The 19,765-nt window shown below is 40.5% G+C and overlaps 4 protein-coding genes across 5 annotated transcripts in view; 1 reads left to right on the top strand and 3 right to left on the bottom strand.

Annotated features, from left to right (window-relative positions):
• Positions 1 to 6,871, bottom strand: part of LOC109480785 (E3 ubiquitin-protein ligase NEDD4-like) — a 20,325-nt gene extending 13,454 nt beyond the window's left edge. Inside the window, exons 1-10 of one of the 2 annotated variants that reach the window (XM_019783089.1) lie at positions 6,738 to 6,871; positions 6,567 to 6,649; positions 5,843 to 5,930; positions 5,395 to 5,433; positions 2,968 to 3,018; positions 2,644 to 2,697; positions 2,362 to 2,423; positions 1,342 to 1,456; positions 800 to 972; positions 381 to 570 (exon numbers count right to left, since the gene is read on the bottom strand). In XM_019783089.1, the coding sequence (XP_019638648.1) occupies positions 381 to 570; positions 800 to 972; positions 1,342 to 1,456; positions 2,362 to 2,423; positions 2,644 to 2,697; positions 2,968 to 3,018; positions 5,395 to 5,433; positions 5,843 to 5,930; positions 6,567 to 6,649; positions 6,738 to 6,791 (909 nt within the window). In that variant the 5' untranslated portion in view covers positions 6,792 to 6,871. The remainder of the gene's footprint in view (positions 1 to 380; positions 571 to 799; positions 973 to 1,341; positions 1,457 to 2,361; positions 2,424 to 2,643; positions 2,698 to 2,967; positions 3,019 to 5,394; positions 5,434 to 5,842; positions 5,931 to 6,566; positions 6,650 to 6,737) is intronic. The other variant, XM_019783090.1, reaches the window with a different exon arrangement.
• Positions 6,872 to 8,037: 1,166 nt separating this feature from the next.
• Positions 8,038 to 10,648, bottom strand: LOC109480695 (myeloid differentiation primary response protein MyD88-like). Its single transcript, XM_019782927.1, has 5 exons — positions 10,499 to 10,648; positions 9,905 to 10,038; positions 9,569 to 9,731; positions 9,036 to 9,212; positions 8,038 to 8,571 (listed from the first exon to the last, which is right to left on the bottom strand). The coding sequence occupies exons 1-5, from the start codon at positions 10,551 to 10,553 to the stop codon at positions 8,546 to 8,548; spliced, it is 555 nt and encodes a 184-aa protein (XP_019638486.1). The 5' UTR covers positions 10,554 to 10,648; the 3' UTR covers positions 8,038 to 8,545.
• Positions 10,649 to 11,289: 641 nt separating this feature from the next.
• Positions 11,290 to 14,326, bottom strand: LOC109480828 (pro-cathepsin H-like). Its single transcript, XM_019783152.1, has 6 exons — positions 14,044 to 14,326; positions 13,059 to 13,245; positions 12,646 to 12,784; positions 12,232 to 12,373; positions 11,946 to 12,102; positions 11,290 to 11,773 (listed from the first exon to the last, which is right to left on the bottom strand). The coding sequence occupies exons 1-6, from the start codon at positions 14,293 to 14,295 to the stop codon at positions 11,637 to 11,639; spliced, it is 1,014 nt and encodes a 337-aa protein (XP_019638711.1). The 5' UTR covers positions 14,296 to 14,326; the 3' UTR covers positions 11,290 to 11,636.
• Positions 14,327 to 15,392: 1,066 nt separating this feature from the next.
• Positions 15,393 to 19,765, top strand: part of LOC109480750 (gamma-tubulin complex component 4-like) — a 29,967-nt gene continuing 25,594 nt past the window's right edge. Inside the window, exons 1-7 of the mRNA XM_019783032.1 lie at positions 15,393 to 15,599; positions 15,903 to 16,044; positions 16,427 to 16,530; positions 16,642 to 16,695; positions 16,977 to 17,113; positions 17,425 to 17,530; positions 17,877 to 17,969. Coding sequence (XP_019638591.1) covers positions 15,525 to 15,599; positions 15,903 to 16,044; positions 16,427 to 16,530; positions 16,642 to 16,695; positions 16,977 to 17,113; positions 17,425 to 17,530; positions 17,877 to 17,969 — 711 coding nt within the window. The 5' untranslated portion in view covers positions 15,393 to 15,524. The remainder of the gene's footprint in view (positions 15,600 to 15,902; positions 16,045 to 16,426; positions 16,531 to 16,641; positions 16,696 to 16,976; positions 17,114 to 17,424; positions 17,531 to 17,876; positions 17,970 to 19,765) is intronic.

Genomic DNA, 19,765 nt, shown 5'->3' with positions numbered 1-19,765 from the left:
GGAGGTTAGTATCCTTATCCTTCCAAGTTGTCACTGATGAAAGAATTCACTAGTAACAATTCTAGTAATATTTAAAAGTGCTTAAAGTAGCACTTCCTATTATTATTCAGCAAAAACCTCATGCTGAGAGCATATCGAAATGGAGGATTGTGAAACAGGTGGTGATGTCAACAACAACCTGTTCTGACCGGCAATAGTCACGTGCATGTCTACTTCTGCTGCTTTGATACAAATCCTGAGAGACTTCGAAAGGAATCACTACCAAAAAATTCTTGTCTATCTTTCACAACACTGCAAAATGTTTTCAAAGGAGAGGAGGAATACTCCCCACCTTGTATTTGAAGCCTGGTTATGAAATGAAAAGTGCCCCCTCTGCGTACCTGTGCAGGTAGCTCCACCAGCGCCGCAGCTGCAGCCGCCGCACCTGCCCCGCCAGGTGTGGACATGTCCTCGCTGATCTGTCGTCTCTGGCGGAAGATCTGCGCTGCCTGCCGGTTGTTGCTCTCCTGTGCAGTCGAGGCTGTGGTGGCTGCAGACTGTGGAGTCAGCCCCCCTGCTGGGGCTTGGCTACTGATCACAGAAACAAAAGACAGGAAAAAAAGTTTTCTTTATTTATTTCATAACTTTTCCCTACTTGAATTTCTCAAAGTTTGGTAAAATAATAGTGTTTTTTTTGCTGTCCAGATGAATGAAGAACTATTGCTACAAGTTAACCAGTATTTTTTATTATTTTTGTATACTTAATATACCATATTGTTTTTTTGCATTTGCATGAAGTATGATGTGATTCTTTCCTCACATGGAAGGGCGATGCCAGGTTGTTTGTCTGGTGTTATGGTCCACGTAGTACGTCCGGCCGTTTGCGTCCTGTCTCTCCTCCCAGCCCTGAGGCATGGCAGGTTGAGATGGGGAGGACGCCTGCACCTGGGGTTGTCTGGGCTCTGTATCCATGTCCACAATCTCCCAACCAGGCTACAGGCAGGACACAAGTCAGCATTAACATCATGTGTGTTTGGAGAAGTAAGTATTCAGCCAGTATACATATGCACAGGTTATCTTTTTCTTTTTGTCTATTTTCAAGTCAAAAATTGGGCAAGTAAGTGGTCAAAGGAGAATAATTGTGAATAATTTTATCAGGTTGGTAAGCGGTATGTATAACAAAGTTCTTTATTCACATTTATTTGGGATTTTACAAGCCAATTTTTCAGTAACCCATTCTGTCAGCTTCCTCAGGGCAATACCAAGTAGAGAATACTGAGTACTGCCCTAAGCATTGGCTTGTAAAATCCTTGGTTACTGGGTGTCAATAACGTCTGATTGGACATTGATAAATATTGGCACCTCATCCCTGTCCTCTTGCCCCTCTGAGCTGGGCTGCTGCTGCCCCTCTGTCCATCCTACATGTGGTACGTACGCCAACTTCAGCCGCAGGTGGCCACTCACTCGGGACTTTGTACTGAGGAAGATACACACAACTGAGATGTAATAACAGATTCAACACTTTCTATTTAACATTCCTCCTTTCCATTCCCCAAAATTACCATAATCATCATCATCATCAGTCAGCTGCAGAGTCGCAAATCACAAATATAATTCTACAATGAAAAAAGAAAATACAAGTGTAATTTTACAATGAAAAAGGGCAATATGTCTAATATTTCATCACACACATACAGGCCACCCAACTGATATTTCACCTAGTCACCCAAGCAAACCTTAAGCCCACAAAAACCCTGAGAAGTGTGCTTCCACCAGCTTTTTATAAGTTAGAACACACATCAATTTCTCCATCAAAAAGGTACAATACGTGGTGCAGGGTTGTTTGCTGCATAAAAGAATGTAACCAATTTTACAACAGGTTTTTCTTGCCTGGTTTGATATCTAAGTAGGAGAATACAACATAGCTATAAATAAAATCTGTAAAAAATTAACTTCAAATGATGTTAACATAACATGATAGAGAAGTTGATTTGTGGGCCCAAATCAAAACTTAACTCACTTGTTCTTCCCCCTATATATTTGGATCAGGTAAAAATCAGGATGAGGGAAAAAAATGTAAAATTTTAGAATGGCACATAATGTTCTCATTTCAATCAAGTTATGCCATGACTGAGTCTGTGGAAAATGTGAGGTGACACTGACTAGTAGTACTGTAGATATAACTTATTGTATGATAAAATTTGTAAAGTCATCACAGGTTCTGCAAAACACAATGGACTGATGTTAGGGTTAATGGACTGTTAGATGTTATTTATTAATACTAGTATCTACATCTATAGATATCTATCACAGCATAAAGTCTGTTATCACTTAGCATAGCAAAAACATGTAACTAAAGGTAACTGTACACAGTCAACTTACCTTCTTTGTCGGAGAAGATAATCCTTGTGGGAAAATGGCCTCTCTCTGTCAGGATATTCTGTCTGTTAAGTAACAATAAAACATGTGATCAGTCCTAGTATCATACCTATGTTACATAGTATGTATACATACTGTCATAAATGTTATACAGGTGTATACACACTGTGACAGTTCATAATCATAAAGAAACAATGTGGAAAGAAAAGAGGAAAGAAATTGAAAAGAGGGAAAGAAAAGGACTATGGAACCGGTCCAGAATAGGAAATATAAATTGCTACTTACAGGGATTTGATTATTGAGTGGCAAGTCCACCTGTCCGAGGAAATCATCTCTTGTCTGAAACATCACAACAGATGAAATTAAGTAATATATTGACAAGATGTAAAGAGCTGCAACAATACATGTACTTCATTTACAATAGTTTATTGACTTCATTCTCAAAACCTCAGATCCTCATCAGAATTTAGCTATTTACAATTTAGATCATGTTTTATAGACTTCAACTGGTTAGAAAGAAACAAGTTAATGTAAAATGAATGTACAGTAAATGTAGATGAGCAAAACTAGAAAAAAATATACAAGGTCAAGGTTCTGCAGGTTGCTTACCACTCTATTCTCGTCAAACACCTCAAACAGCAGACGACACCTTGGATCAACCTGTACAATGATAAATGAAAGTCACAATCAAAGTGCCCTCTAATACTAGTTATTTGGCACATAATGATCTTGCTGTTTACTTTACTAAGTTGCATATCAGTCAAGTTGACCTCAACCAAACTGTTGATTTTTTAAATGTTGTGAAAAGGAAGAACATGGAAAACTCAAAAACCTTGATTGCATAAAATAAAAGCAATTCTTCATAATTTTTTGTATAAATCTAGCACTGTTGACATCAAATACCTTACATTATATATACACCTGATAGGAAACATATCTCATCGGCACATACTAGGCAAACAATAGCCAAAACGAAACGTGACAAACCCAAGGCTACAGGCATACTTGAGATCAGTTAATTAGATTAACCAAATGTAATTCATATTGCTGTCATATGGCAGTACCCTCTAGACTTTTCCAATTACACAATCAAACAGTAACAGCATTCATAAAAAAAAATACTAACTTAGTATATTTTCTAGCTGGCTAAGGTATTCATTATTATTTTCTTGTTTTTGTAGAGATGTATTATTTATGTTAGATCTAAAATCATTTCTTCCTTTAAGCTTAGAATAGAACAGAAAATCTATGAGCTTAAAAGCTTTGCTACTGAAAACAGTGTTCCAAATAGATCCAGTATCCAAACCCTGAAGTCCATGCGATTTGCTTAATATGGTATCATGTGAGCATAGACAATTACACACCAGAAAAAATCATGCACAACATAGCACATGCATATTACATCTATGTAAAAACAAAAACACAACTTCACAAGAGTGCCACTGATAATAGTCATGTAACGCATGCCCTGCTTTAACAGTGCCTTACCACAACTTGCTGAATATTACCACTCATGTGAAAATGCCTGCAGGCATCATTTCCTTTTAGGGGCAATCTTTGGCTGATTTAAAATTAAGGCTACAATTTGTTCGCCACACTGAGCACTTTGCGTAGAGAACAACACTTCCTGTATGCTGCATGCGGCTTGTGACAGCCTCTGCTTCCCCTTATTTGCCTAACATGGGGCAGCATGTATAAAGGTGACGTTTTGTCCCGGGGGCTAAGGTGGATTTTGGACATAGTTAAAATAACCCTGGCATTAATATCAGCCCTCGGCAGTGCCAGATTACTTCCTGTACTGGAGAATACATGCGCAATGCTCTTCACGAGATTGAGGACTAGGTGGTTCATAAAACATTATGATTTATCCCTAACTGAAAAGAAAACTGCCTTTAGGACAAGTTAATAATAGTCCATAGGGTCTAAATTGTGTGAAAATCAATCATCAATTTGAATTATGTATCAAATTTGTATCTCAGTAGGTCAGTAATGTATTTGGCAGATATCCTTATAATTCTATAAGTTGTACAGTAACTAAATTGCCCAACCTTTTACAAAACCCCTTAACTACGACAGATGGTTCTTGTCAGTAGCAATATGTCCATATATCAAGACTAGAATGTACTATTGACCTCTTCATTCTACTAATTGATGCATTCATCACTAAAATATAAGATCCATAAATTTTCACCTCTGATCTCTCTATTAAAATAAAACATTTTAGCTATTGTTAATCATAAAATAGGCTAAATTGGAACATTATTGATTATAAAGCCAAAGGTTTAAATTATACATTATAATCTTAGTGAAGTCTTTTGTAAGCATCTTTAAAAAAGTTTTCTCCCATCTTGAGAGGACTATCATCCTTTTCATGTTTTATCATGAGTTCCCAATAATGCATAAACATAACAAACAGTAAAGTCCAAGAGAACAATTCAACAAACAAGGAACACCTTTTTACAACCACTAATCCTGTAGAATTGGAGACCGGCCAAAAGTGATGTCATTGAAGGGTCATGTAAGAGCACAGACATGAATATCCAATTGCTTTACAAACAACAGAGACAGGCCACAAGGATTTAACGTCTGTGCAACCTTAGGGTACAGGAGTTTTCTTTCCAAGAAATATGTGTGGGTGATATGAAAATGACTTGGGCAAATGTTTGATTTAGCTTTCCCCCAGCCTAAATTGTCTGTTGGAGGATGCCCTATGGCTGCTCTTAATCAGACTCACCTCATGCAGAAAGCTGATCAAAAGATAAGCCATTAGGGTTTGCATCAAAAAGGTATTTTCATCACTTCACATTCATCAATTATACATAAAATGTATACCGGGTAGTCATCTTTAGAAAATATTCTATTTTATTCTTCCAAATACATATTCGTTCATCTCAGGTCCACAGGAATAAGTTAATACGTATTCCCCCTACTAGTATCTCTACAAGTACAACACATTCACATACAAACTGGCCACATTTTGTACAGACCCGATCAACCACAGGCCATCTATGTTAGAGGAAGGCTACGTACGCTTACCCTGAAGTAAAAGTCCTCATTCCATTTTGGGTTCAGGGTCTGTTGAAGGTAAACAAGAACAAATTCAATTAATCATAAGCTTACATGGAATAGCCAAAACATTTTACTCTAATTCTTAATTATCAGGTATGAAATAGGCATGAAAATCTCATTGATTTCGGTAGTGATGTGAACATGAATCTGTCCAAAAGTAGATATATACAGCAACAATAAATGCCTCCAACCCTGAGGCATCATCAAAAACAACGACACACTTACTGTCTTCAAAACACCTGTCATCATGATCATGCAAGTCACAGCATCAAGTCAGCAACAGGAATATCCCAAGGTAATCAGGAAATACAGTCCATTCAAACTCAATCTCTTGCATATTTTGTCAAGACTCATGCAGGAAATTTGGGTCAAGAAATGACAAGTTGGCAATAGGGCCAAAACTTTGCCTGCTTACCTTCTTGATGGTTCTAGTCTGAACCATAACCACCTCCCCTTCCGCCGGATCGTTGCCTTGGTACACATGAACTCGTACATACGGATCACTGCACCAGAGGGAAAGTCAACGTTATTATTAACAATTCATTGGAAATTCTTAACATGTATTTCTATAAACAATCACTGTTACAATGATCACTACTAGATTATTACTGAAATGCATGTAACCAAAATAAACAATACATAACATAGACAACAAGTTTTAAATACTGCTGTGTACAAGCATATTTTACATTTCATTTCATGTATGACAACTATATACTGGATTTCCTTTCTAAAACATTGTTGGGCGTCAGAAGGTGCAGGTGTTCAGTGTAGGAACTATAAATATCTCAAGAACCATGAATGTTCAATTTCGATTCAGTTTATGCAAATCATACAATAACGTATCATACTAGTACTTGTAAGACGTTTCCGTGTCTGTACCGGGACGTCATATGTGATTACCCTGTCCTCTTTTGTATGCATGGGGTGCCAAGGCCCTTAAAAATATTATATCTGGTCCACGCCCCTCCTCCAGACCCCCTCCCCACGATCAAATACCACAACAGTCAGTAAGGTATGGCCATCTTAGCGCCAATGAAACACTGCAGTGGGTTTCCTTGTAATATCTACGTTATGACACTATGTACCCTGTATTATTTTCACTGCTCCAGAAGGAACGTAACGGTAGACATTCTCACCTGGCACCGAAGATATCTTTCTTGGCGAGATTAACCCCTGCGATCACTTTGACGCGAAGCACCTTCACTGGTTGGTTCCCAATCTGGAATAATACGAGGCAAAAACATGTCAGATCACAAAAGCACTCTACCAGGACCTGCCTGAGGCATTGAGAAAGTCGCAGTACTCACCGAGGATTCAGGTAAGCCATATATAGGCTGGTTTATCACAGGTGGAGTCGCCATGTACAACTCCTTGTTGTTACCAAATTGGGAGGGAATATATCGTTTTCAACTTCGAACTACCCTTAACGGCAGCAAAACGTACCAAAAATGTAGACAGACGATACTGTACAAAAAGAAGAGAAATTTGTAAAAATAAAATATCAGTAACTGTTACGCAGACTAGTTGTATATAGAAATGAAGAAATGAATGGAAGTATTTAGACTTAAGAACTGTTTTTCAATTTTATACCATATGTCAGCTTTTATGTTTTGATGCGGTGGTAACCTGCTGCGACCCGAGAAATCCTTGGCGCTTGCGCGAGGAATGAAGGCGGAAGAAATTTGCATAATTACCGCACGTGATTCTGACTTACTGTGGACTTTACCTATCACCTATGGGACATATACAAAAGACTTGCGGGCTACATTGCGAAACATCTAACATTTCGCAACCAGGCGCGCGTGGATGTGTCATTATACTTCGTGGAAATTTCCGTACACATCGACAGTATCTGGTCCTCCCGGATGTGATATCAAACAGGACGCACGGTACCGCAATAAGTGTCACTGGGTGGGTTGATGATGATCATTGATTGAGAAAAGGTCTTTTGCCATTTATAATAAAACTTTTTATTCTTTTCCCTTTTCTACTAAACATTAGTTTGGCCATAGAGCTAAATCATATAATACTATTAAACTTAGCGGGATTCATGCACACACTGTGGAGAATGAAAATAGAGTACCGGTCGGCATAGTCTGTTGTAATCGGTAGGTGATATCGGAAAATTCCATTCGCTGTACCGGTAATGTTTTGTGACCTACGGCGGACAGTGTGATGGAAAATTACACCGCAGCCAAGGATAAAGTTGTAAATCGCGCTCAAAAGTTGACGGTGGCCTGGGGGTCATTAACCCGGCAGTGAGAGATTGTATAAACACAGGCGAACTTCGAAGTGCAAGCTGGACTGAATAAGGTGTCGGTGTCTTATATATATGAAACACAACTTTCCACTACTTTGCAGGGACCCCGCTCTTGATTGGTGAGAATCCAAGTTGTTTCAAGGGTGTCATAAAACATTATCTTGCTTTAGACGCCGGACTTATTATCAGAAGTTTCAACTGTCTTATTTTTTGCTCAGGGTGTCCAGAGCTATTGAATATGACCAACGGCAAACTATCTATTTGTCATTTGATCGATTTTCATCGTTCTTTTGGCAAAAAAAGTACGAAAGAAAACAATAATGAGATTTTTATCAAGGAGATCCGATTTTAATTTCCTTCAGGAGTAAATGATAACTAATATCAATAATGATAGTTATGCGAACTGAATTAATGCAAGATGACGATCCTGTATCTAATAGCACCAAGCCCCGTTGGGCTTATCTATGAAATAATGTACACCCAATAACATATAATGTGTATAATCCAATGTGAATCCAACAACAAGGTCGTGGGATTATGTTGATGTTCAAAAATATTAATGCGATAATAAATAATGTACAATCGTGCCAACTATTAAAAGTGCATGTAATGTACTTGACGACGCGTTCCGTATTAATCTGCCACTCTGAGGAGGATGATAGTCGATCAATGGCCAGGCATTACTAACTACACGTAACACTTATCTCTATCATGTTATGTCTATTATGTAGTTGTAGTTGAATGTCACCAATGGGGTACTTTATAGGGTCGACATCAGCAGACGGTGACAAATGTCAAATGGTGAGCTATGTACAGGCATATACAGTCGGTGTCCTGGTTAACAGGTCCATCTTGTTAGTGTGAAGGTGTCCGAAACGGATCTGTAGAAAGGGACAGGTAAAATCGTAAAGCATTACGTTAAGACGTACAGCAATAGTAATCTCCAACAGATGTAGGGATTCCGCTCATTCTCAGTCTTTCACGCGTCATTTTATCAGTGGAACATTTGTTACTACTAGTATTTCGATTTTAGGCGAAGGCGAAGAGTAAAACATGCACCACAAACACAGACGTACAAAAGCACGCGTAAAACACCGAATTCGAAACTGAGCGGAGTCCCTACATCTGCTTGGAGTTACCGTAACAGGTGGTCAGGAAAAGGGGTCGGGAGAGTGAGGGCTTCGTTGCAAGGGAAATGTGACGTCACCACTAACGAGGGGTATTCCCGTGAGCTACTTTCCATACACATTTTCAATCGTCTAAATTCTACTAACATACCTCTGGACGAGTTATCGAGTGTAACGTTATGTAACCGTTAGTGTAACGTTATAGCTTACAGCCTTACACTTCATCTGAAGAAGGTGCGCGTGATGGTCCACCCCACAGTCCAACGCCTTGAGAAGTTTGAACCAGAAGAACCTCCTCATGATCGGACTGGTGCAGTCCAGCGGGTGGTAGCTCTGGAACCTGTCCGGGATCTCGCACGGGTGTAGCTTCAGGGGGATACAGCGGGTGTTGCTGCCTACGGTGGGGAGATTACAGACACGTACGTACTGAATGGCGTGTTGTGTATAGAAGACTTTCCTCCGTCCCCACCACATAACACCCCGCCCCCTCGAAAATCTGGTGTCACCGCCTGTTGTTTCTGACAGCACACATGTTGTGCCAAGATATTGACCAACTTAGGAGAGAATGATTGCTATCTCTATATACTATACAAGACTCTTCATGATCAAGTTGGTGCACAATGGGCGTGGCGGTATATGCGGTAAGGTGTAGATAAATAAAACATGCAGTGCAAAACCGTGATCGACTCAAAACAGACACCGTGACACTGTGACTTCGTTCCACCATGTGATTGCTCGGTTTTCCACGAACCTGGGCTGGTGGCCTGCGCCATGTTAGCCTCGAACTGGTTCCACTCCCCCTCCAGGTAGTCCTCTGTGAAGACCAGGATGGACTTGCGGCTTGTGTGTGCAGCCGTGGTGAGGGCGTCAGCGATCACCTCGCCAGGGAGGGAATTCCTCTCGAACACGTAAACCTGCACGAAAGCGTAACAGGAAGTAGAACATGTCACATCTCGCTTTTTATTGGACATGGAACTTCTTCTAACGCCTACGTTAAGGTTGCGAATGCCCGGGGTTGCATGACATCATGTGATACCACAGTAACTGACACGTTGGAAAACCTACGCATGGAAAACAGAATGCGTACCTTCAAGGAAAGTGGGGGATTTTCTAAGGCAGGGAGTAACACCTCTATAATCCATGGTAGTTGTTTGACATGGCAGGAGATGAACAAGTCGTACTCGTACTGGCTGCTGTCCTCGGTCTTGCTTTCGGGGGCATCTACGTACAGGATAAAAACAAACCTTTTACATGTATCTGCAATATTTACAGTTATATACATCTTCCTAAATATGTTCACATTATGTCCCCATCTAGATCTGTTGAGAGCAGCTTCCCTAATGATCAAGCGGATTCAATGTGTTCTCTATTGACTATCTCAATAAAATGTCAGTTTCGGAGACTCCCCAACCTATTCGTCAGCATAATGGTAAATGTGTCACTATTGCACATAACTAGCATTCTTGACCACCTTGGAAGTTGTGTCTAACAGTCCCAACGCATGGGAGTCCCTCAGTTTCAAAAACGATGTCTGGATGGTTAGTGATGTCAAGGCAATTTTGGGAGATATCGTGGGTCCGCTTCCTCTTATCCGTTTGGACGGAGCTTGTACTACAGATAAGACATGCACAGCTGCAGGTTTATCCGGTTTGAAATGTTGCTCAACTTCGGTTATACATACCTGTGGCTATTTCCTGTTCTGCCATACCAAATCCAGGACGGCTTGTGTACAGCATCAGTGAGCGAATGTCTTGATGACTCTTACGCTTCTGCAAGGAAGGTCCTTGATTTCTATCTGGGGACCTACAAAAGCATCTGCGAGCCACGTAAGAATAACTTACAAGTCAATATATCGTCAGCATCATATAAAAGTACTTTTCCAAATAAAGCTGATTACAAAGTTACAAACGAAACTGTATGGAAACCAACGGTAACGTGAACTTCCGCCTACACAGAGGTCACAAATAAAAGGTCACTGTGGACGTCAGTCGAGTTTCCAGGGGTTGCACTTTTAATGAAATCCGCAGGAGGCATATAGGTACCGGTCAACATCCTCTTTCTGCTTTCTGTTCTATTTGTGACAAAAATAACAACTTCGCAATCGTAGATCTCTTCAAACACTTAACCCAACTTTTCGAGAGAAAAAAACGCAAAAATACGCATAGGAATTTTGACACTATACACACAAAGTCCCGCACCCACAAATTATTTCAAGTGTCCATAGGCGACAATTCTCTGTGAAGTTTTATTTTTGCAGATTGAGAACAGTATAGTGTATGTAAACAGTGTGTGATCACTTAACAACTGGTAACAACGTGTCGTAAAAATGGCTAAAACCCTGGTCTAATAATGTAGCCTGACTAAAAATAAATCGCGCTCCTGGTGGCCACCTGCCCAGAAGTTTGCCGCCCCCCTTGGGGAAACAGTTGCAGACTGACTAGTGTAAACACAGACTACATAAAATCAACAACACGACAATCTAAAAAGATGAACAAAGTCAGTTTTCATAACAATATCTTTCATTTACTACATATTATTCATTTGACAAGGTCAGTAGATGCAAACCACAATCCCAAAAGATACTCGCAACCATTATACACAACAGCCACATTAACTACTATCATAGTGAAATATGACTGACCGCGAAGACAGCAACGGTAAAATAAAGACACGTGCACCAACACAGGCTTGCCTGCAGACGACGTATAAAATTGCATGCCGATTAAACAAAGGGAACCCAGTGTTTTGACTGCGAACACGAAAAACCGTCTACCCACAATATATTCGGAGTAAAAAATGTTGCATGAATAGGCCGCACATCACTTGTCATCAGGAGGCAGCGGATAGGCGGCGCACTCCGCCAGCCCGCACATGTTCTTGTTCCGCTCGATCCAGAAGTAGCCGTCCATGCCCCACTTGGGTCCCCAGGAATTCTTCACGATCCAGTAGGGAACACCTGTGACGAAACATGTACAACGCATTAATAAATTGACTTTTCAAAACTCAATGTTAAACGCATGTCCCTCTAGCTCTGTTGACGTTATACGAGAGTCGTTCATAAACATTTGTAACGTAACGTTCACAAAAACAACACAAGAATAGCTTATACGGTCACATCGCTGACCAACCTGACTCATCTTCGCCGTACCCCACGACCAGGACAGCGTGATTGACGTGCTCCTGGTCGTGGTGACACAGTTTGCTGGAGTACACGCCCTTCTTGTAATGCTGAAAGCCAGCAACAACTTGGTATGCGATGCTGACAGGATTCAGCGTGCCAACTGCCTGTAGGTGAAAATGAACAACTTGTTATCATGCCTCTTACAACAAGATAATACATTTGATATATCATTAAATTTATGTACGTATATGGATGTAAGAAATAGATGAATGCTACAAGAACGGTGACGTCACCTGAAGGATTCCGTCCTCGTCTCCCTGGGTGATGTTGACGACATCTCTGACGTAAGCAATCGTCTTGCTACTGTTGAATGCGCATTTACCATCCTTGCCTGTGTAAGGGTAGTCCTTTTCGCTTTCAATACCTTGGGTCCACCTGAAAAAGTGATCATGATATATATAAAATCAATGTTAACTCCTCTCAAAACAGTATTTAAAGCAAAACGCACGCACCTCGAATATGTAGCTACCTAGCGAGAAGATTACAATTAAGACCTCAGTTTAGACTGACGTATTTTCTTGATATTCCCACCACAACATTTTGCTGTCATATCCAGCTGTCCTATTTGTATATGACAGAAGAGGGTGTCCAGGCTTCCACGTAGCCACCAGACATTTTGTGGGAATACTAGTCATTTCAGCACTCACTTGACGTACTCCCAGGCTTGTGACGGAAGGCCTCCCTCACAGCCGTGGTTGTTGAAGCCCTGCGCACAGCCGATCAGCTGCTGCTCAGAGAGATTCATGGCGGCACCAAACGTGATGGCAGTTACCGACTCCAGACAACCTGAGAAAAGTATCAGAGCAGCAAGGATTTGAATTATTTTTCGCCTTGAATGGTTATGATGCAAGATAGGGAAATCTTTCCTACTGAAACTTAACTTTTGTAAGATATTTTTTTATATCTTGCGCGCATGCGTTCCAATTCTACCAATAGGTATATGTACCTTACGCCAATACAAAAATACATTTGTGATAATCAAACGCCAAAGTCAAGAGTTGATTATCACACCAAGAGCGCCCTTCCCAGGTTATTTTATTGCGCATCCTGTTTCACCCACCTGTTGCAGAGAACGACCAGCAGGACCCGCAGTGGCCCTGGTCCTTCACTCCGGACACCACACCGGGTCTGTCCCGCCAGTCCTTCTTCGCTGGGACGGGCCCGACCCGGGACTGGACCCTCGGCTTCTTCTGTCCTGTGGCTGAGCAGTTCTGAGGTGTCGTCATCAGAATCATATCCCGAAATTCCTGGTGTGATACGGAATACGTCAGTGTCCGACACCTTTAGGAATGGTACATACACAAATTGCGTGCAGCAGCAGTGTTAGAGCACAGACAGCACATACTAAGAATATTACTTCATGTTTCAGATTTCATTTCGAGAGTAACCTTGACATTTAGCTGAAAATTGGCAAAAAGGAGCTTAAAATGCGCAGTGTTAAGTTCAATAGAAAATAAAAATTCCCATGGTAAAATTAAATAGCCCGTCTCATTTTGCAGCTGTCTATGTCACGAGACAAGGATTGAAGACGTAATAGTGACTATGTAAGGGCCAATGATGTTAAACGTTTATGTTCATGGCACGTTTCAGTACAAGTACAGGAGTGCTGTATCGATAGAGTTAGTCAACACGCCTGAGTTGTTTATAGCCCGTATGTAAATGTCACAGTTCAAAAGTCATCGAACTTTAAATTACGTCTCGTGATATCTGTTTTCTCGGATGTAACAAGACTGCTCTACCGTTAGTGACTTTTTTAATGACTAAGATGGAATACATCAAGTTGAGCAAGTCTGAACCAGAAAACAAACGATACATTTTTAATGGCTGACGTAGATCGTTGTAATCTAACAATCAACTCAGGCGTATCAAGCAAAGTCGGACACGGAATAAAGGGAACACTTCCGGGACCTTTTTTTTTTCGTTGACGAGAGTAATGATAAAGGTATCAGACAGGCGATTGTGATAGAAACTTTGCACATAACCTTACCTCTTTATGAATACCGTAGACACACAATAACGAAAATTAAGACAGAGTGTACACTAACCTCGAATGTCAGGTCGGCAAACTTGTTGAGTTCGAGTTGGTAGGAGTGTCCGCCTGCATTGTGAGCGGCTACTTCCTGGGCGTTCTGCAGGAAGATTGCAAACCTGCGCTCGAACTCCTTCTCGTCATGGTATGTCTTCCCGTTCTCCTTCACCCACAGGTGAAAATCTTCCCGACTTGCCACTGGTACGGACGTAGTTAGGCCGAAGACGGCGCTAAGACCGACCAAAGCGAGTAAGAAGAGGCGTGTCATTTTGCTTCTACGATGAGTACAACGTAGTTAGAATAGGACGAACCAATAATTGCAAATGAATAGGGGGGTTGTGTAGCTTGTGCTCTCGGAGTTAATGACCCCCGCCCCAAGAGGCGGGCGGCAACCTTAGGGGCGGGTGGCCGTCAGGAGCACGATTTAGTTAGGCTAGGGGTTTGTGAAAATGCCATGGAAATGCATCTGGAGAGGTTTGGATTTGAATAAAGAAAATTCGCAAATAACAAGGCGGAGTGGGGGAATCGAAAAAGTAAACTTTAGGCTAGAGCCATACCTTCGCCAACGTATGTATTTAACATTTAAGACTGTCGTGTTGTAAGGATTCTCATCTGCATAGATCATATCAGTTCATGATATTCTTCACAAAAATAAAGTTTGTAGCATAAAAAGCCGTTAAGAGGTCTACAATCAAACGTGTTTCGTTTTGTTGACACTACCCGCATCTATTGACACTCTATATATAATTAAGATATCACAACCATTTCTCGAGTTCTGTAAAAAAACAAACAAACAAACAAACAAACAAACAAATAAACAAAAAACAAACAAAAGCAAGAAAGCAAACAAAGAAACAAACAAACAAACAAGTCATGTTAATGATTATTCCGATTTGTTGGAAGTGTGTTGTGGTCCACGGTTGCGCCTGCACATGACAATAGCTACAGTACCTTATGCGTAAATCCATAGCCTGGGTCTGGTTCCAAAAGGGCCGAGTGTACTTGTTTTTCACCAAGCGAGAAGACAATTAAAGTTAACGCAGGGAGATGAGGAAAGACTTGAATAAAGTAGTAACCTCACCTACATGTAGCAACATAATAATATAACATGATTTCATAGCTATATAAAGAGTGTTCATTCTTTAGAAGTAATTAACAAGAACTTCATCTACAGGCAAGGCATAATTAATTCTAGCTTTCAAAGAGACAGTTCAATTGTCAGGGGTTGTAAATTAACACTGATGGTAAAAATGGTCAATTTTCAGTCAATAATTCAGTTTTAATCAATATATACGAAACCCCGATCTGGACATGGTCAGGGATTCCCTTGAAATCAACTTAGGTCAAAGTTGAAAGTGACGTAACTTACCTTCGCTCGACCAATCACAGGTCAGCTATCGGGATTTCCCGCCCGCCATTCACAAGTTGTAATTTTGAAAGCTGGATACGACAATTATGTACATTTTTCATCAGTAGTACCCGTCAAACGTCTACAACATGCTTCACGAGGTGCTGCTGGCACTCAGCGGATACCCTGGTAACATATTTGTAGAGAAGGACGGTAGTTTGGAGGTTGGTTTGAATTTATTGTTTTCATTCAAGGAAGGGGGAGGGGGGCGTTATAAGCGAACGGATAAATATCTCAAACTATAGAAATAGCCAAATTATAGGAACAGGTTTGGTTTAATCGGCATATAACTAGTACATCAAGGAACGGAAAGATTTAACGAGATGTCATTCAATATGCTTAGACATCTATGTAATGCATAGAGTACTACCACATTGTGTCGACTATAAACCTTCTCTCCATCTTCTCTCAACATCTGCTTGGAGATTATAACTGAAGCAGTTTATCTGTCACATCTGTTTTTCCAGGTTGTTCCAGATCTACCATTTATCCATCCCAGTGAGCAAGAGATCCTGTCATCACTCTGCAAACTTGGCACTTTTTACATGAAGTTCAAAGCCTTCACAGCAAAGTATGGGGGAGCACCTATTCATCCTGGCACAGAAGAAGGTACGTCTGGTCAAATTAGTTGTGCGAAGATTATTTGTGTCAGGTCATTCAACAAAGCTGATATGTAATGCTGAAGGACAATTACACCGGCGTGTTTGTGGCATGATAAGAGTTAACTTTAAGGCATCTGTCACTAGAAAACCCAATGAGCCTTGCAAATATTGTAGCTGCAGCAGATGCTTGTGTTGCTTGAGCTAAAATTTTGACGTTAGAATGTTCGTTTTCTGTAAGGGAAGCATCATATTCCTACTAGTATAAGGTTTGTGACACATCAGAACAAATGTCATGATCAATAAATGCAAAATGGTGGCTTTTCTAATGAAGGTTTCAATTACTTCTGAGGTGGTGAATCATGTTAAACTTAAATTGTTTTTGATATAAGCTCACACCTCAGACCTCCATGGCCTGTACCTGATAGCATTCTGCAGTGGAGTGGAGAAAGTTCTGGAACCCTACAGACAGGCACTGCTCACCCTGGAGCGGGAGGTAGGGCTGGGGTTAACCTTCAGAATACAATCAATTTTTTCAATCAGTTCAGTCATCAATTTTTATAACAGCCTGCTATAGAGAATCTTAACATCATTACTTTTTTGTTAGATCCTTGAGGATCCTCAGCTGACGGTGTTTCATGTCCAAACTGAACTGATGCAGGTAAGTACCTTTATCTTCAGCAAATATGTATGTACAGGTACATGTACTTGTACATGGCATTATTGGTACCAAAGGATTTCATAGTATATAGTTTGCTACACTACATTACAAAATGTATGTTACTGCAAATTCTAAGGTTAGGCTATGTGCATGAACAGAGAAATTCATGATCACAATGAACAAAACAAAAAATTCCCCAAAAAATACAAATATTTCAATCTCTGATTTGTTACTTGCTCAAAACTCTTCTCCACTGCATTTATGGCCTTTGGTGTCCCCAGTACAAGCTGCTGTTCCCAGCCATAGCATCAGTAATCAGACAAGTGGAGAGCCAGCGAGCACATGGCTGTTACATCCTGGAGATCCTGCACAAGAACTCTTTCTGTGGGATGCCAGAAGTCAGGAATGCCATGGAGATGTAAGTAGGAAAGGAAACTGTACTGAGCTGTCTTTAACTGTCTTGAGTTGCTGTTCTAAGACTGTTGCTGTATACATGTAACTTTGTTACATTCCTATTCACCGTCAAGATTCTTTGGACATACTTTGAATTGTAGTTGAGGATAAACCCATATTTGTAGCAGTTGTGAGTCATGGCCTTAGAAGTTAGTAGATAGTCACAAAGCAAACTCATGTATGATGCCCATTCTTGTATTTTATGTACTCAAATGTTTTAGCTATGTTGAAAAGTATCATAGTTGTTACCAAGGATGAAACTTTCCCTTCTTTCAGAATGCTGTACTATTGTCATGGGGTGCTCTACAAGCAACTGTCAGCCTGGCTGCTTCATGGACTCCTGTTGGACGGATATAATGAGTTCTTCATACACCAAGGAAAGGTATGTACTACATCAAATCCTTTTAGTCCTTACTCATTTCTAATCTCCATGCAGATCCCTTTCGGTGGCAAGACAGTATCCATTAGCCAGAGGAGTTTCCATTCCAGAAATGCAAATGCTTATTGGTTTCTGTTGTCTATCCACAACTCGTAATAGCCACACATGTTTTGTCTGGCATCAGAAACTATGCAGCAACATTTCCAATTGTCATTGGTAACAAGAAGAAAACAAGTGTTCTTTATGAGGTGCATAATATTATCTGCATATCCGGTTCCATTGTGCCTGATATCCTCCTCCAGTTAAGTTTGGCCTACATATTTAAGTTTATATGTTGTTAACATTGCAGGTTTTGGCGGATGCAGCCCGAGCAGGAAGCCAGGGTGATGATGATGACCTGGGGATCGGGGGCTTGTCAGGGAAGCAGCTGAGAGAACTCATGGTAGGCAGAACAGCTGTCCTCAGGTTATCTCTCAGAACAATTCTCTTCTGCAATACAGGGACATTTTTACCTTCGCCAAGAAGGTTATGTTTTCAGGGGCGTTCGTGTATGTGTGTGTGTGTGTGTGTGTGTGTCTGTCTGTCTGTCAACACGATAACTTGAGAAGGTCTTGATGGATTGTCTTGATACTTGGTAGGTGGGTAGGTCTTGATGAGACCTAGAAATGATTAGATTTTGGGCCACCTGGCGGCTTGTCATGGTACTGCAGCAGAACTTCCGGTTTTGATATCTCATGATCCAGACATGCTAGGGTGACGAAATTTAGATGGTAGATAGCTCTTGTGCTGGGGATGACGTGACATGAGTTTGAGCCCCCTAGTTGCTTGCTCTAGAACTGCAGGGGGGTTTAAAGGACAAATGTTTAAAGGGGGATAACTGAAGAACCGATTGATGGATCATCGTGATTTTTGGTATGTAGGTAGCTTGAGCGATGCTTGACATAATGATATTACAGTTATGCAAATATGGATGTAATTTGCATAATTAATGAGGAAATTCTATTTTTCAGCTGTATTCCATAATAGGAAGTTCAAGCTTGTGACATATGTTATTAAGAATGAGAGAAACACAGGCAGATATCGATTATGCAAATGAAAACTTAATTTGCATAATTAATGAGAAAATATTATAATTGCATAGTGGTTACTGCCTGGAATTTTATACTTGGGGTGTTTGAAAGTTAAGTTTAGGTGAACATAATTAAACATAACTTATTCAAATAAGGACCTCATTTGCATAATTTATGAGAAAATGTCATCATGGCATTCTTCGTTAAGATAAGACTGTCTTTTGGTGGAGAATATGATCAACAGATATAATTCATGCAATTGAGGATCCTATTTGCATAATTAGGGGGACTAATCTATAATTTCTTAATCATAAAAGCTAACATCATTTGGCGAAGGTATGAGATCGTGGAACTCTAGTTTTGGCATGCTATGGAGGCTACATGGCAGGAGTAACTCCTGAATTGTGTTTGTTGAATTTACATGTACAGCTGTCTAAAATTCTGCATCATCAGATTAGCAATAAAATACGATTAGTCATTATTAAAATATAGTACATATAGTGTAGTGACATGAAAATACGTTGACATACAAATACACAGCAAATGTAATAAATAGTAAGACATACAGATAGTCTCAGAAGAAGTTGGGCACACAAATGTACTCACCCGAGATTGACTGTATTAAAACGTCCCATAATTTCGACATTAGCATGGTGCAAAATGGCGCAATCACAGGAACACATTAGTACTGCGGTAGCGACAATAACCTAAGTGGGAACATACCTCAATGTCACTTCTAATAACGCTTATAAACCGCGTACGCAGAATGTTCTGCACGGAGACTAACACCCCGTTCATACCAGTCTTATATTTAGCGGTTTCAACCGGTTTTTCAAAAAGCGACGTTTCAAAAATAAAGTTTCAGGTTACATCCACTACCTTTCGTCAGTGACACTGGAGAGTGGTCAGAAAAACCGGTTTGTAAATACGGACTATTGATTTATATGCGTCGGAGTTTGGAGGAGGGCCGGCAGTAATCTCCAAGCAGATCCCTTTCGGTGGCAAAAAGACAGTATCAAATTGGCCAGGCAGTATCCATTAGCCAGAGAAGCTCCGCGGCCACCGACGGGTGGTGGGGGTCAGGACAAAAAGAAACGGCCATATATAAAAATGTAACGATCATTCCCCCACAACCTCTGCTTGGAGAGTAGGCCGGCAGCAAATTCAG

Source organism: Branchiostoma belcheri, unplaced genomic scaffold, assembly GCF_001625305.1.
Source record: "Branchiostoma belcheri isolate BF01 breed outbred unplaced genomic scaffold, Haploidv18h27 scaffold52, whole genome shotgun sequence".
Lineage (NCBI taxonomy): Eukaryota > Metazoa > Chordata > Leptocardii > Amphioxiformes > Branchiostomatidae > Branchiostoma > Branchiostoma belcheri.
Note: the sequence above shows the minus strand (reverse complement) of the source record. Positions and strands in the feature narration are given on the sequence as shown.

What these genes read in the sequence shown, in the direction of transcription:
- LOC109480695 (XM_019782927.1), bottom strand. Translation starts at nt 10,553, where the DNA reads ATGCTGTACACAAGCCGTCCTGGATTTGGTATGGCAGAACAGGAAATA. An exon ending in GGCGCAGGCCACCAGCCCAG is followed by an intron (nt 9,213 to 9,568) that starts GTTCGTGGAAAA and finishes TCCCCACCGTAG; the next exon opens with GCAGCAACACCCGCTGTATC. An exon ending in GCACCTTCTTCAGATGAAGT is followed by an intron (nt 8,572 to 9,035) that starts GTAAGGCTGTAA and finishes CCCTTTCTACAG; the next exon opens with ATCCGTTTCGGACACCTTCA.
- LOC109480828 (XM_019783152.1), bottom strand. Translation starts at nt 14,295, where the DNA reads ATGACACGCCTCTTCTTACTCGCTTTGGTCGGTCTTAGCGCCGTCTTC. An exon ending in CAAGCCTGGGAGTACGTCAA is followed by an intron (nt 12,374 to 12,645) that starts GTGAGTGCTGAA and finishes TCACTTTTTCAG; the next exon opens with GTGGACCCAAGGTATTGAAA. An exon ending in GTACGGCGAAGATGAGTCAG is followed by an intron (nt 11,774 to 11,945) that starts GTTGGTCAGCGA and finishes GTTTCGTCACAG; the next exon opens with GTGTTCCCTACTGGATCGTG.